The sequence below is a fragment of the Panicum hallii genome, chromosome 9 (assembly GCF_002211085.1).
Source record: "Panicum hallii strain FIL2 chromosome 9, PHallii_v3.1, whole genome shotgun sequence".
Lineage (NCBI taxonomy): Eukaryota > Viridiplantae > Streptophyta > Magnoliopsida > Poales > Poaceae > Panicum > Panicum hallii.
This window is the reverse complement of record NC_038050.1, coordinates 17,715,244-17,732,518: the sequence shown is the minus strand read 5'-3', so window position 1 is coordinate 17,732,518 and position 17,275 is coordinate 17,715,244. Positions and strand designations below refer to the sequence as shown.

Below are 17,275 nucleotides of genomic sequence, written 5' to 3'. Positions count from 1 at the left end.
GTACGCTCGTGCATCGGCAGTTTGGGCAAAGGACATGCTCCAACCAACTCGTCACAAGGTGGCACAGCCGCACAGGTGACAGACAGGATCTCACAGCTTCATAGGGCCAACAACCCAAACCCATACGGCCAGCTTCCATTCACGTACAACAAAAAAGGACGGCACCACACTACCGGCCATGACCCCATGAGTGCCACCAGCACCAACCATGAGCTTGTTACCTGTGACCGAGTTCACGGCAGCAACGACACCTGGAGTCTGCATACCATTGGTACAAGATTCAGAGAGGCTGGGGGGCACCTACACCTTGCATGCAGCAAGGAGTTGAGAATCCAGAGACAATAGCAGAAAGGTAAACTAAAACTGCTCCAGAAACTAAACGGAAGGAGATCAAAGTTAAAGAAAAAAAAAGAGGGGAAAAGGCTTACAAGCTGTTGCTGTTAAATGTTTCTCTCCAAGTATTTTCTTCTATAGAAAGTAATGGTACACAGGAGCAGCTTAAATATCATGAGCTGACAGAAATGTAAGTGGGGTAAAATCAAAGTTACAAGCCTCCTTCCCATTCCCGAGGCCGCTTCCTAAGGCCGCTTGCTTCCCCGAGGGCCCGCGTTCCGCCAAGCCACAACTCCCGCCATGGAAGACTGTTCGACCACCAAGGATGCTGACGTTAACCTTTTGTGAAAGACCTGAAGACATTCAGTGAGTGTGATGATTACAATGAACAACAAACATGGTCTGCTAATTTGCCGTTGCACACAACCAGAATCTGAATGTCATATGGCATAGATCGTGGCTAATATACGAAGCATTGTATAGGAAGCATTTCTCTAAGCACATATCAGAAATTTGGCATGATTTGCAGTATTACAAGCAAAAGCAAGATCCAAAAGAACAGACTATGACGAACCTACAACATGCAGATTAAAATTATCTATGGTGCAGCAAAAAGTCCCTGTAAACTCCATGCTGTTCATGTGAACAATAAGTAACAATATGACATCACTGATTTCCTTGTTAGTTGTTACATACCTAGCATATCACCGTCTGATTCTAGGCTTGCACCGGAACTCGGCCAAGAGTGCAATGTGATCTGATGACCACTCAGGTGAAGGGAGAGCTGTGTCTTTTCTTAAGCTTTCCTCATCCAGAAGTTCCAATAACGACTCCACCGTCAATGAATCCGCTGAAAGAAGAGAGCAGACATGGCCATCATCAAACAGCACAACCACAATATCTGCTATCAAGGCTGCAACAATATAATAAAAATCCTACATGACAGTGACGAGTAGCCATGCACAAACCTGTGTAAAATATGTAATCGACAGTCCCAGTGAAATCTCTTGTGCAATTTGTGAAGAGCGGTTCATTTGTTGCTGGGTCCATCCTTCTCCGTTGGTGCTCTAAATCATAGCCAACACCTACCATTCTTGCAAAAGAAGAATATGCACTGACCTACAATCAAGCAACACCTTTGGTCAAAGCATGACCAGAGCAAAAATGGATAACAAAACCACGACAGATTGACAGATTGAAAAAAGGATAACAGAACCATGACAGATTAGTACCAGAGGAAGCTGATGGTTCAACTTGCTTGGAGGGCGTAATATTCCAAGGGGGTCTATGGCCAGATCTGGATGTAGCTGATCAACTTTACCCACTGCAAGAAGCCCATGTGGAGAACTGAAAGATACAATTGTGTGCTTAGAAATTCATGGTTTAAGAACATATAAAGCCTGGCAAATATTGCCTGATATTCACACACACCTCCCAGGGGTTGAATTGAAATCTCCACAGACCAACATAGGAATGTCTGCACTAACCGCTATCTTCTCCAATCCTTTTAGGAGGGTATGAACCTGAAAAAAACATAATTATTGTTGTCCTGAAAAATTGAGATGACGGAGACTGCTAGCGCATATAATGTGATGATACCAACCTCCCAAAGCTTCACATCTTTTAGGTCTTGATGGACATTTATATGTGTATTTGCCTGCAAATTGAAATCATTAAAAAAAGAGACCAGAGAGGCTGAGACCCTAGTGACAACAAAATCCATCGAGTGTGAAAAGAGTCAAGGAAAGACACACATATATATGACTAAAAACAGAGACACAATAGAATTCTGTAGCAGAGCAGGCCTCAAATCTAAAGAATGGTAAAAACATCAAGTTTCTACATGAGGATGATATTATGCATCTGAAATTCTGACATAGATTAGTTCTTTGTACACACCAAAACAAGAAGAGAAGTTCACGTACCACACAAAGTAGCTGCCTTTTACCAGGATTTTCAGCTCCATGATTTCCAAATTTGGCTTCTAAAACCGCAATTAGTGCAATGTTGTCCTTCAAAGGAAATGAGAAAAAGGAGATTATTAAAATTCATAAATAGAATTAATGCTGAGCATACAATATAATTTTTTTCTTACTTTAATCAATCGGCTTAAAGCCACCCTTTTCTGAGCAGGGGGAATAATCGCATCCGTTAGGGACTGTGCAGCCTTATTGAACTCAACCTACAGAAGCAGGTGCAAGAATTAGAAAGATGCAAGCCAGCTGGTAACAATGAACCTGGCAGTGATTGTACCTCATATTTTTTAACATGTGAAAATTTGTCTCTGCGGAAAAAGGTAGCACAGCCATCAATGGCCATAGGATTTCCAGAATACACCTGTGACAGCAAAGGAGAAGAATCAAATAGGCTAGCAGATGGTATCAAACAAAATTAAAAAAGTATCAAACAAAATAAAAAAAAATAAAAGCAACTCAAAGTTACCTCTGTTGTCCTTTTCTTGTAAAGCGCCTGATATCCATGTTTGTCAAGCTCAGGTGCAAAAAAATCTTCGAAGTGGTTTAATTGTACCTAAAAAGGGAGATTTAGCTTGTTTTGATGACCATTGGTACTAATTGGATTTAACTTATGAAAAGATTCCACCAATTACTTGTCAGGGTTTAGCCTTAATTGTACTATAATATCCATTTAGGTCAAAAATCAAGAGACCAATATTGCAAAGAGCAGCCTTCAAGAAAAAAGATTTTGAAGAGCATAACATAAATGCAAGCAGATTAAAAGAAAAAACTATGGGTCATATACAAGCACAGAATAGCATTTCAGATGATAAACAAGCAGAACACTCAGTTCAACAACATTGCAGAGATATCTAAAGGTACAATTCTTACATTCATTGGATTGCACAACACTAGACTTGCTTAATGTATTCACTCAAACATATCTATCAAGAAGTGCAGAAAAAAAGGTTTGCCAGAAAAAAATAAATTGGAGAGATAGGTTAGAATATTATACCTCCTGAAGACAAATGATATCAGCATGATAACCAATAATTTCACGCATCAAATTTTGTCTTCTGTAAGTCCAGGAAAGTGCCCATGTTGGGCAGTAGCTATATGTGTCGCTTGTAGCATATGCATCAGCAAGAATATTGTAGGATAACACAGTGAATGTCCCTAACGAAGAAGTTTGGCTGTCTAAATCCAAGTGACCTAAAACATCTCCGTTCACTTGGATAAGGCGACGTGGGGTGGGAGTTGGTGCAGGGATTACACGTGATGTCATAATTGAAGTCGGAGGTCCCACTGGAGACCTTTTTTCTGAATCCACAGCTACACACTCAAATTTTAGTGCATGCCCAATATCATCAGCTGTCGGAGTATATGTCCGCAAGCGTCCAACTTCAAACCAAGTCTCTCCAGAGTTCTTATCAGTGCCCGAGGGATACAAAGGCACAGGCCCATTACTAACACCAGGGCTCTGTCCAAAATTTGACAATGAACCAGACCCAGCAGTACTTAGAACCCCAGAACCACCACTGCCAAATCTACCAAATAACTCCTCTTCTTCAGCTCCATTTTCATTTAAAGCACTACTAGCTCGCTCATGCAAAACCTTGTGATGCTGCCATGCATCAGAGAAGCATTTGGCTGAACAGTGGTAGCTCTTAGCAACAGGTATTTTTGACTTGAGACAACCGAGGCACTGAATTGTTGCTTGTTCCATTGGATGTACACTGCAGATAGGAACTTTCCGATCGCTCTGTATGCGATACCTTCAAGTAAGAAACCAAATCAACATAACCACAACTGGACATTCAGAAGGCTTAAGAGAAACTACTAAAAGGACAGTAAAATGCCTACTAGAAGTACATAAAGTACTTTGAAGTACGAATTATTGAATTAATGGAGGGTAGTCATTGCAATATGATCACACTCTACTCCTACATTAATGCTGCAAACTGTGAAGGAGGTTAAATGATTGCAGAATGTCATCTAATAAAAAGGTATGTGTGGCCATTTCTCATTAATTTTTTTCTAACCACTGATGCTTCATTGGTATCACTGTGATACTATTAATACGTTTGAGAAAAATGGATTTATGTGCATAGTGGGCTTCACAGTTTTTTTTAAAACATATTAGTATAAAACAATTAATTATACAAGAGATTTTGCTAAGTAAGTAAGTAGTGGAACTAAAGGACCTGGAACGAATATCAACCAAAAGAAAGAAAAGTTGGGGATAAAAAAAAAGCTCCAGACTCGAAGGTCTAAGGTCCTAGGCGCATAACTATGTTTTATTTTTGGATCTAACATATGTTTTTAATCTGTAAAAATTGGCCTACATAGCTCTCAAACAAAGTGAGAATAAGTACAAAGCATCACGCCCAAAAATTATGAATCATGTTGACAGGATGATTTAAAAAATTTAACTTGTTATGGTGACCCTTCAGTATAGAAGGCAGCCGAGTCCTAAGTATGGCCAGCAGGACGGTATGCCCACAGCTGTGCAGGTACTTCAAGCTGTTAAGCTATCACGTTTTAGGTATCATTTATTTCAGATTAGACCTATTTATTGCTACCCATTCATTTACGTCAAGAAATTAAAAGTCAGTCCCTCCCCCTGTTCTCCTTGCACAACTAGATGCTGGTCCCTGGGTTCAGCACCATTGCTTCTGCTCAGAGGAACCACCCCCACAACTCCACGCCTACTAGAACATTACATATCTACAGTACATTAACTCTGTCAGAATGCTAAAACATATGTCCCAACAGGTTTACGTTAAAAGCCATCATCAAGTGAATAGGTTTCAATTGAAAGTAACTAATCTGGTCAACTCTAATTTAGTAATTTATATAAATGCTTATTTCAAGCATCAGAAACAGAACAATATTAAAGTTACTAACCGGCATTGCCACCTTCAAGTTCAACTCACGAAGTTAATAGACTGTTTACTTCAAGGAATGAACCATCTTACAGAATCAGATGACCCATAAGCTTGTGGTTGACTAGTGGAAATGGATTACCCAATTTACACCAACTCGTGTCTGACAAGGGAAACAAATTGCTTCCACTAGTGGATCCCAAATATTCTAGTTGCATGACCTCAACTGAGTTAGATAATATTTAATGACGCCAAAATTCTAGCATGAGGATGGAAATAGTGCGTAAAGGAAAACAATTGATTACTCCTATCTGTCTATGGTTGTAACCACACATTTTCAGCATCAAAATACAAATAGGCCATAAAACAGATTGTTTGCCAAATTGTTCATTGAATTATAAGCCTAATAGCTGTCTCCGTTCCCATCTGGTATTATATACCTGTGAGTTCTGTACCCAGATTTGTTTCCAACCTTAAAATCTGTCCATGTGACATTCTAAATGGCGAGCACCAGCATTTTACATTACTTACGGTTCCACCTGTTTCGAAATTAAAGGAGCATTTGTACAATTAAGAGCTCTGATCGCACAGTCATAATCCAAATATGAACAAATTGGTTCAAGAAATGTGTACTCTCATGAGTTTAGCAACTGCTTGAGCATCTAGGTATCTACTAAGAAACCCTAAATTGGTCAAAATTCAATACCACAGGCAGACGAACAATAGCTGAGCAATCCAATATGCCTAAATGACATGTTCTACCAACTATAGATCGCAAATTTACAATCAGTAGCTGCTTACCATCTGTACCGCATGAACTGGCCATCGGTGGGCGCGGTTTCGGGCACGTCGTCGGTGGAGACTGCGCCGTCAGGTCGCCGCAGCAGCACATAGGGCGTGATCTCGCAGCCCACGATCGGGATCTCCGACGGCAGGTGCACCCGAACCACGCTCAGCATCCTCCCTCCCTCCCCTGCTCTCTTCTCCCGAGCCCCAGCCCCGCCGCCGCCGACTCGAACTGTCTCCCCCTGCAGACGCAAGCCCTAGATCCCCCACCGCCAGGCGGATCCGCCATCACCTGCGGCCGCCGCGCGCCGCCAGCGTTGCCTCCCCCGATCCAAACACCCGCGCTCGGCGCTTGCTCCTGCACGAAACCCCACCAGACAGCGCCAGCGTCAGGATCCCGCCGCACTGGCCGCGGGGGGAATGGGGAGATCCGGGCGGGGGAGCGAGGCCTCGCCTGCGGAAGGTCCCTCGAAGGTTCCGGAACGTTCTGGAGACGCGGGGCGGGGGCCTGGAAATGATTGTTAGGGTTTGGGTTTTGCTCCCTGTTTCTCTCTCCCTCCCCCCCGTCTCGCTCTTCGCACTATCTGCTTTCTCTCTCTTCCTGGCTGCCTGCTCGCGTCGCGCTTGGACTTTGGAGTTTCGTTTTCGTGGGGTTCGCGTTGGAATTTTGGGGGATTTCGTGTAGCGCGGCGAGCGGTCGAGCCCGCTTGGTATTTGTAGATTCGGGAAATGGTAGCGGCACCCGGAAATAGCGTATGCTGTTTCTGTGGGTGGATAAATAGAAAGCGTAGGCTTTTCACGTGTTAGTAGTTTATTAATTGGATGATATGTGCGTTGTTAATATAAATATACCTTATTCATCAGAAAAAATCATGGTTTACTATGTTCTATAATGGTATGGTCCTTAAAAAGATATGGTATCAATGTTTGCATATTTAAGAAATGGTAGGTGGTGCCCCGAAAGTAGGGTATGTTGTTTTTTTGGTAGATAAATTTAAAGTATGGGGTTTTATGTGTTAGCAGTCCAATTAGATAATATGTGCACAAATTAATATGGAACACATCTAACAATTCAACGTATAAATATATCTCCTTAATCAAATAAAAACATGTGTTAGTTTGTTCAATAATGATATGGTCCTCAAACACAAGATATCAACAAACAAACCATTAAACATTAATTTATTGTATCCATGCAAATCAAAACTTCAGTATCTAAAATTAAACTCGTACACAAATGACTCAATGAAGATGACACCTCTATTAGAGTTACGCCAAGATCTCAATAGATATTGGTTCATCCAAACAAGACTTTAATCATATATCGAATTCCAATTTCCAACCCATGCATTTTAAATGGTTCATTGAGAATTTTTTTTATAATATCCTATGTAAATGGCATGTATTTTATGTCACGAGTAAGATTATTCAAAAAATAACTCCTAAAAATATAAAAGCAACTAACTGTCGTTGGAATGATACTTAAGTGTTAGTGAAATGAGAAAAATATCGCGAGGATATTAAGGTATCTAACTTATGCTCTTATATCAAGAATGCCTTTCCAAAATTTGGAAACTCTAATATGCTTTCTATGATGAAACCTTTTTTAGAAAATTATGTGATAAATATTTGTAAAGGCATTAGCTCTCCGATTTTATTCTTAGAATCAAAATTGACTTGGCTTCACTTCCATGTTCTTGTATGAGCATAAAAGAAATATGTCCTTAACGTTAAATGTCAAATTCATTGGTAAATGTGAGGATAAATTCCAAACAATAAAAGAATAAATAGCTTTCAATAATTTCCAGGGAGATGACCAAAGGGCTAATAAAAGCTAGATGAGAAAGTAGCACCTATTGCTTGAGTTTGTACTTTCTTTTAGTATGGCCCAAATAATACGAGACATGCTTAATCTGGATCCATGTTATTAATTTTGTTCCTCTAATGGAGTGTTTTTAGTGCTCTATATCAATTTTATGGACAAGAATTGCACTGTAGCTTCACAAAATATATTAATGGCCAGCTTGATATATTTTTACTAAAACTCTATTACATATATACCTACAGAATATAAAATTAATTATACAAAAATATATGAATCTGATTACTATATATTGGTTTAGTGCTAAAGTTACTCTAATCTAATTTCACAGAGAACATAGAGGCCCCTAGCTATAATTTGTGCACTAAAAACACATATTATTTAGGATGCTCTAGTAGAATAATTGGATCAACATATTTGGTCAGGTAAACATAGCTTTTATGCTGAAAGAAAAGCAAAAGCCTGCTTAATTGCTAAATTATGGCATGCAAGTTAGGTTAGTAACTGTCAGATCCGGGGCCACCGGGCTGGGCACATAACGTAGTTTAAAGAGGTCTAAGAGATTAAGTCCGTCTTATCTCTTATTCATCTGGTTTATCTCTTGTTTATCCCGTTTAAATAGGAGATAGAGCTAACCAACACGGAGGGGATCTACTCGAGATATGTTCTGGTATGATCTCTCAGCGGAGGTTGGTTAGCACCTTTGTAACTCTGGCCTCTCGGATATATAAGGGAGGTCAGGGACCCCCCTCAAAATAGAAGATCATTAGGTCATTCTACACCAAAGAGAATACAAACCACCATACAGGACGTAGGGTGTTACGCTCCGCGCGGCCCGAACCTGTCTAAAGTCTTGTGTTCTTTGCACCTTCGAGTTCCTGATCTCGGCGTTCCCTCACCCAAAACTTACCACCTTGAATATATCCCTCGGTGGGCAGCCGGTTAAACACCGACAGTAACTTACTCCGATAATATTCAGGTGCGTGGTAGCATTAACACAACCAAAACTTGAACTTAATTGACTAGCAAAAGACTAAAACCTAAACACCATAATGAATTCTCTTTTCCATATATAAGAAATGACCAAAACGAAATATTCGAGACATCCTTTTCACAGTCCACAGCATGTAATATACAATACAGAATAAATTATCCATAACACTTTCAAATATGATACAAAAGAGTAATTGATTATCAAAGTGTATATTATTTGAGGGTAAATCCATTTTTATTTATTTCTTTATTCCATGTACATCTTGTTGCCAAACACAAAATTTGATGCAAGTTAACCATACATCATCAGATTAACTTATGTAGGTACTTATTCTGTCTCTAGGTGTACATCTAATTACATCAGCAGATTAACACAAAATTCAATGTACACCTTCGGATGTGACTTATTCACGTAGCTCAAATTTTGTTTACCAAGTAATACTCGTAGACAAAACATGCTCTATTCCTATAAACATCTTTAAAAGACTAATAGCAATAGAAGATTGTGAGCATGAGCGATAGCTCGGTTGGTAGCGCTGCTGGTGAGCAGCCTGACAGCGTTCAGGGTTCGATGCTGGTGTTTCTCATCGGAGGTTTTCCCAAATAAAATTTGCAGCCTCTCACGTATGGAGCCACAGGGGGATTATGACGCGCCCGTCGTCTACGGAGTCATCCGGTGATCTTAAGAAGGACGCGGTTCTTATCTGAGTATAGTTGTAGATTTGTTTGTAAATGTGTGATGTGACTGAGGTGTGCGTGTGTGGAGGGGGTGTATGCGTGCATGTAAGAACAGATAGTGCAGCTGGACTACACGAGAGGCTTAAAAAAGAAGAAGATCGTCACTAATTTATTTTGACATGATACTACTATATTGGAAATTGGGCCCTCTCGATGGGCCGGCAAATAAGAGTCAACCAAGGCCCTTCACAAGGTTCCAAGCCTCCCCAACCAAGAAGTCGCGAAGCGTGTGTTTAGTGCAGACCAACGCTGCCCCCACTTTCTGACGCCGCCGGCCGTCGACGGACGAACCCCAATGGACTCCCCCGGCCGGCCCCGCCGCTCTCCGCCCGCCGAGCGCTTCCTCGGCCTCTTCTCCACCCCGTCCCCCTCCCTCCCCTCTTCCTCGCCCTCCGCCGGGGACGAGCTCCTCGAGGGCGACCTCCTCTTCCCCGCCCCGGCCCCCTCCTCGGACCCGCCGCCTGACAGCTCCAAGAATCCGGGCCGTGTCCCGAGTGGTCACCTCGGCCTGCTCGCCGCGCTCCAAGAAGGCGAACGGAAGGTACCTGGACGCGGCGGAGCTGCTGCTGCTGCCGTGACAGTGTCCACGGTCACGTCCGGAACCGCTGGGACGCTGCTCCGTCGCAAGGCGACCATCGCCGCGGCCGCCGCCGCGGCGTCGGCTTCCTCAGCGACGCCGTCGCGGTCCCCGCCATCCGCCTCGCGCGCCATCCCTGTGGCGCCGAGGGCCAGGGACCCCGAGCTGCCGCGCGCGGCGCCGTACCACCAGTCGGCCCCCGTCCAGGTCCCCGTCCCCCCACCTTGGAGTCGCGGGCGCAAATGGGACGAACTCAACGGCGGGTCTGGCGACGGGGTTGACGAGGAGGAGGAGCTCTTCCGTGGGGACGCCGCCATGCTGCCCCCGCACGAGATGGTGGCACGCGCGTCCGCGGGCGGCGGCTACGGCGTGCCCGGGAAGCCGTCCTCGATGCTGGAGGGCGTCGGCCGCACGCTCAAGGGACGCGACCTCCGGCGTGTGCGCGACGCCGTGCTCCGGCAGACCGGTTTTCTTGACTGAATCCGGCAGAGGTGGTAACTATTTTTTTTGGCCTGCATGATCTCAGTTGTAGCTTCTAGGGTGCAAATTGGTGACCCTCGGTGCACCTCCAACTGTCTTTAGTTCAAATATTTGTACTACTTCTCTAAAATTAGATCTTATTTTGGAGTAGTACAAATATTTGAACTAAAGACAATTGGAGGTGTACCTAAGGTCACCAATTTACATCCCTAATAGCTTTGGCCATGGATCCTACCGTAATTCTACAAATGTTTGTGCAATCATGCCTTGTGTTTGTGTACAAGGACAGGTGAAATTAGAAATTATGGTTAGCTTGTGGTTCAAACTGTTTGCAGTTTTCGTGTTCTTGGAGGTGTGAGAGAGCATCTCCTGTTGTAACTTGAATAAGTGATAAGGAGTGAGGATAAGTGTTTGGGGGTCAGGGAGCTCTCTCTATAGCGAAGAGAGAGAACAAATTTTGTGAGGATGTTTGGTGATTTTTTTGTCATTCCAGATGTCCAAGCTCATGCACTGTTTCCTGCATTGGAATTTTGCTTTGTGAAAACTTTTGGTAAAATAAACCTGTGGCTTTTGGTAGTCTGCTACTTTTCTTTTTCCCCTTTCCAGCAAGGTGCATGCACCGTATGACTGTAATAGGCAGACCTTGAGTGGAAACTACACCTATACTGCTCTCCTCTATTCATAATCTCTCATGGTCTGATGATCCCTTTTGTCTTCTTTTTTTTTTGTTCTTATAAATTGCTCTCTTCCACTATCTGATACAAACCAGTGATTGCTATATCATTCCATAAAAAAAAGGAGAAACATGTTCTGATGTTTGACTGCTCTGCAAATTATCAATATCTTAACTGCTCATAGTTATCATGTTCAAATGAATTGACTTGTATGTGTGTTTAGGCTTCTTTAAAATTATTAGCTATGATCTTTATATTAGCATCTTGAGACTTCCATTTCATAATATCTGATTTCTTACCCATTTGAGAAGTTGTTCTGGTCATGTCTATAAGATTAAAACTACAAAGTAAAGTGAGTGTGTTTGGGGATGAAATACCATGTCTGCTCATATTTTCTGTGGTTAGTTGCCTGGGGATTGAAAGCTCAAATCATCCTAGCGGCAAAGGCTTGACTGACGATCCAGGGTGGAATTACCAGTTATGAAAGCTGTTTGGCTCTCCATCCTTGTTGGCCATGGATGGTCTACAGCGAGTCCAAACTCAACTTTGTCATCTTAGTCTCTGCACCTTCAATTGTTCTACGAATACCTCAACTCTTCTGCCACAGCGTGAAGCAACATTGTAGTGGTATCTGGTATGCATACACCTTGGTGAAATTTCAGGGGATCTTGGCAATCTCGAAAAACTGAGTACCTGATAGTGCTGGGTGCATCACCAGTTTCTTAAAACAAGGGAATGTGGTCTTAACGTTAATGGGTTTGTAATGACATATTATGGGTAATATATGTGCCATGAGCTGGTAGATAATGGATTGCTGGATTGTCACACTCCGGAAATCTGTGGTTAAAACTTGTTTGTTTTAGCTAGGAATTATAAAGCTACAGCCTACAAAGCCCAATCAATAACTGAAACAAACTGGGTCTAGGTTAGTGTCAACTTTTCCTTTTCTCGATGTGAACTTCTCTGCGCCTTATCGCTATTTCTAAGTACAACGCTAAGAAATATGTCTCATTTGATGTCTTGACTTGATTATGTGACTTGATAATAGGTTTGCAACTTCGTTAATTTGTTATCTAAAAATATAGTAGCAACACTGATGAGCACGGCCATAATTTAGAGTTTGTATGAATGATAGTATCAAGTTGTTGCTCTACACAATGATAGTATCAAGTTGTTGCTCTACACCAATCAACCTATGCTCCGGAACAAACTCTAGGACCAGCAGGTTCCGTTGTTTTTAGTGGAAAACTAAACTTCTGACCAAACCTGTTTACGAAATCTTGAGGCATCGTCACAAAATCTTGAGTTTCTGATAAAGCCTCGAGCGACCATTTCCGCTACCAAGTAGCTGCCCAATCTTGTTGGTCATGGATAGTAGCATGTAAATTTACTCAACTTCATCCTTGCAGGCGGTAGGTATTCGCATTGCATTTGCTTCCTCTACTGATCTCCCAACCGATTTGACACTGCACGTTGCAACGGTATGGTTTGACCATGCATATATCAATAAATAAAGGACCAGGACTCTGTAGTGTAAGCTAAGGCCTTTTAGGCAGATCCAATGTGTATTTTCAAGATGACCTTAAAAAGGAATATTGTATCAGATGGCAACAACTATTGCTCCTGCCACAACGCTTAAGGGCATGTAGAGCCTTGAGACTTCTTGTACAGTTTTTAAGGCATAAGAGACACTAAGGCATAAGAGACACTAAGAGATACTTAAGTACAGCCCAAGATCTCTACAAGCTATCTCTTAATAAATGATTAAGAGTAGAGACTCCCAAAGAGACAATCATTTAGAGACAATCATTTATAGAGTTGTACACACTAGAGACTGGGTGTTGTCTCTTACTCTTAAAAAGATGTGCAACTTAACGAAGAGCCTGTCTCTTAAAATTTTATTCATTTACCCCCTTAAGACACCTCAAGAGACGGCTATAACAATGGGCTGTACATGCCCTAATGCTTGCTCCAATATATATATGGACCCCACCACATCCGGTGAGAGGGGGAGGAAGGTCGGAGGGGAGAAAAATAATTTTTTACTTATTAAGGTCACACCTTAAGCTTAAAGCTCACCTTAGAGTTTTTTTTCCTTAAGGTGTACCTCCACAATGGCTATGGCTCTAGCATTTATCGCTTAAGGTTACCTTTTTGCAACATTGTGGTTGCCTTAGAATTGCCAAAAGTATCGGGAAGAACTTATGTGTCAAAGAGTACGACTAAATCAAATGGCTCACAGATAACTATAGTAAAAAGATAAATAATTATACTTCCTCGTGAGTTCAAACACATGTCGTTTAGAATATTGGTGTGGTCGAATGGTAAAACTTTGAATAAAACAAAACTTTCGAAAGTACTTTTTATAGTGAGTCTAATAATATCTATTCTAAATTGTCAACTTGTATAATTTTTTATACATTAATGGTCAAACTTAAAACAGTTTGACCAGCAAGAATGTAAAACGTCATATATGTCGTGTGAGAAGAGTATTAAGCAAGCTCCCATCTATGCATTTATGCTCGTTCACGAATGTATAAAAAGCATGAGAGGATCTTGGATGTCACCTAGAGGGGAGGAGTTGAATGAATAAATGGAACTGAAATTTTTGACAACCTATAGCAATAGAGTCAACAACTTGCGGAGTCTCATGATACTTTTCTGGGTTGTAAAAGTTATGTGAATATGTCTGAATCTCTGCAAAAACAAAGAAGTCAAGTTTCTCACCCATGAATCGGCGAAGTACTAGACACCAACTTTTCAAACTATTTCACTAACTACATGTAGCCCAAACGTACCCCACGGATTAAATACCCAAGTTTAATTGCATAAAGAAATCTACATCTTTGTTGAAGAGTTCACAAAGAATGAGATTCTCAGTCCTATCCACACCTAAGAAATCACAAAAATTGCGCTAGAGTTTATTTATTCAATCTATTATGGGTAATAATAAACATCCCAAGATCCACATGAGTTGGATGCTTAGCGGACAATGCCTAGCCGTGTAGGAGGTTTGAACTTCCAGATCAATAAACACAAAATCCACCATATTAATGAAGAACCAAGTGCTTAAGAGATGGATTCTAAATTTTCTTAGAACTCTCACTTGCTTTCCATAGAGATCTCTTCTCAAATCTCACACGGCCTTGGCGGGGGACAGAGGGGGAGTTGTATAAGTTGCATAATATGTGCAAAATGTTCCGTAGAAACTCTGCAAAACCATGGAATCTCACACACAATAAAATCTGCAATCTACAGAATCTCTATGATAAATCCTGGCAATTTCCCAAAATGGTTTGGCATCATCTCATGTCCAATGCAAGAAACTAAAGTTGTTTAAATGAATAGGACAATCAGGTACAATTCTCCAAGAAATTAAACAGCAACGTGTTGCTAAAAAATACTAATCGAATTAATACTCAGTATGCTTTTTACCAAAAGTGCACCAAGTGATTGTAGCTTACCAATGCATATGAATAAATGTCATCACTACCCACAACACTTCACACTCCGGTGAATCATAACTTTTATCCTCTTACACTTAAATTCTCTTATCCTTAGAAAGACTTTGTGTGGCAGAATATAAGAACCAACAATATAATTTCTCCATTTCTAAAATAACTATTGTGTGGCAGGCACTTCTCAATATTAATGCCAAAATACTCATTGGATTTGATAAATAAAAAAAATCTCACATGCAGGACTTGCGTTCCATAGCTGCAGGAACAATGACAACCAGAGATGGTGATCGGTCCCTGCTATAGAATCCAGATTGAACTTTGTGGGCAGCCTCGAGATCTAACCACATAGACACACCAGTTATAGTTGACAATATGATCTGCACTTTTCAAGGCACCCCAATAGTCCACTGTCACAAAATCATGCTTTAAAGATGGCGCTAGCAGGTGGCCTGTAGCATACATTATAAATGCATTTTTTGGAAACATTCATGCTCCATGTGGCTAGAAGTTTCATACACTTCTTTATTTAGGAAAGCTTCAATGTGCTTAAACTGCGTGAATATTTTTCCTCCAAGCCAATGGATGCACGCATAAACGCAACTGACTATTACGATACCTGGGCACCAGCTCCACCAATCCTTCTTGGCTCACATGGTATACCATAGACTTTTTAAATGAATCATGCATTTCTCATCTAGTACAATGCCCGAGCACTCACATCAACTTGATCCAACAACCACAAACTAAAAAATTCAGTTTCATCAAATTAGGTAAACATAGCAGGCCATCGACTCCAATCGAGGTCCTTTTTTTTTTACTTGGGGAATGTCTGCACAAAACGGTATATATGGTCGATGGCACCTATGAGTTACCGAATTTGAGTTATACTTGTGGAGTCCCCACAATTATCTCCCCACCTCATTCGCTGCACCCTTCCACGCGCCATGGCTACACATCTATCTTCGCCTCCCTTCACACCCAACAGAAACCATTTGTCCTAATAGATTTAGAAACAAGGAGATACACTAGATAGATCTAAAATGCGTTGCATATGGAACATATGAGTGCATACCTTCTCCATTTCTGTAAGAGCTCCTTGTCTCGTCATCGGCTGCAACCACTCCGACTGCAACCAACTAGGGGCGGATCCAGGATCTGCACCTATAGGGGCTTATTTTCCTTTTGTTTTCCTCTGTCTTCTTTTTTTCCTTCCTCCTCCTTCTCCTTTTCTTCTTACTCTTGAAAATTATTAGGGGGAGGGGGGCTCCATGGGCTGCATAGTGGTAGGGGGTTCCAACCCTCCTTGCCCCCACACTGTATCTGCTTCTACATGTGACCTACCATAACCCTATACTATTAAGGCGGGTGCGGTTCCTTACCCTCTGGGATGAGAGCTCGAAAGGGATGGTCTTCTTTGAACGTAGGAGCATGCTAACTCCTCTGCAATCACCGGATGAAGTTAGACCATTGGTCACAAATGCGACTTGAACATTATTACCAAGGGGGTACTGTTTGTTATATTGTTGGAGATTCTTTCTCTGGAACCATCTCACAGAACACGTTTATACCGTGCGACTGATAGCCCACGTGCAGTTCTCGAACACTCTAATCGTTTCTCTAGAATAATAATCTACATTTCACCGGATACAGATATAACTGTTACTTTATACAAATATAATACATATACTGCCCTACAAGCCTACGACTCATCAATATTTGCGCTATCATGATTGTCCAGATAACCGGCGGGTGCGTGTATGATGGTATAAAATCTAGGGAAGAAAACGGACAGGAACGGCGGCAAAATTCCTTACCCGTTTCTGTTACATTTTTTTTACCGGGAACGGAAACGGGAGCGGGATAGCCGGCCGGGAGCGAGATAGAAACCGGAATATACGGGTACGCAAAAATGAATAAATATGGGTGAAAATACAATGGAAATAGATGGAAAGTGGGAGCATACACCGAGATGACACGTTACAAAATATGAATCTTACTTGACTACATTCACATAAGCACATATTATTAGCATGCTAGTGCTACTGCTCTAGTAGCAGTGCAGACGTGCAACACAATTGCACAAGCACAGCTGCACAGGTAGCACGCCAGCAGCCTAGCACAGGAGCACAAGCTGCTGGGCACATTGCACTATGCACACTGCACTTTGACTACCACTAGCAGCATCTTCATAAATTTTTCTCTGTAATCATGTCAAGGAATTAACAAATAGAACGGCTAGTCAACCCTCAGTTAATTAACAAATAGATCCTGACATAGAACCGCGCCATGTGGCCGGCTGTGCATGCGCACGCGCTAGGCAGGGCAGGCGCGGGCAGGACGTTGGCGAGCGCTGTGCTGAGAAGGGAGGGCGAGGAGCGGAGGGGCGAGCCGGCGAGTGCGACGGACGGAGGCAGCGGGCCAGCGGCTGCATGGGTTAGGGAGGGCCTGGACGCAGATGGTCGGATGGGATGAAGATTAGGAGAATTAGGGTTGCACGAGCGATCTTCATAACTTGTACGTATTGTTATTGGGCTCGTGGGCTGAGAGGTTGAAAGCTTCATCGATTGGGCC

The 17,275-nt window shown here is 42.1% G+C and overlaps 2 protein-coding genes across 2 annotated transcripts; one reads left to right on the top strand and one right to left on the bottom strand.

Moving 5' to 3' along the window:
* Nucleotides 1-337: 337 nt before the first annotated feature.
* On the bottom strand, nt 338-6,614 carry LOC112874077 (carbon catabolite repressor protein 4 homolog 1-like). Its single transcript, XM_025937245.1, has 12 exons — nt 5,975-6,614; nt 3,304-4,063; nt 2,776-2,862; nt 2,587-2,670; nt 2,429-2,515; nt 2,259-2,345; nt 1,937-1,990; nt 1,765-1,856; nt 1,566-1,680; nt 1,302-1,452; nt 1,030-1,183; nt 338-686 (listed from the first exon to the last, which is right to left on the bottom strand). Exons 1-11 carry the CDS (start codon nt 6,130-6,132, stop codon nt 1,038-1,040), a joined length of 1,821 nt encoding a protein of 606 aa, XP_025793030.1. The 5' UTR covers nt 6,133-6,614; the 3' UTR covers nt 338-686; nt 1,030-1,037.
* Nucleotides 6,615-9,727: 3,113 nt separating this feature from the next.
* Nucleotides 9,728-11,091, top strand: LOC112875787 (angiomotin-like). Its single transcript, XM_025939760.1, has one exon. It carries the CDS (start codon nt 9,808-9,810, stop codon nt 10,567-10,569), a length of 762 nt encoding a protein of 253 aa, XP_025795545.1. The 5' UTR covers nt 9,728-9,807; the 3' UTR covers nt 10,570-11,091.
* The last annotated feature ends 6,184 nt before the right edge of the window (nt 11,092-17,275 follow it).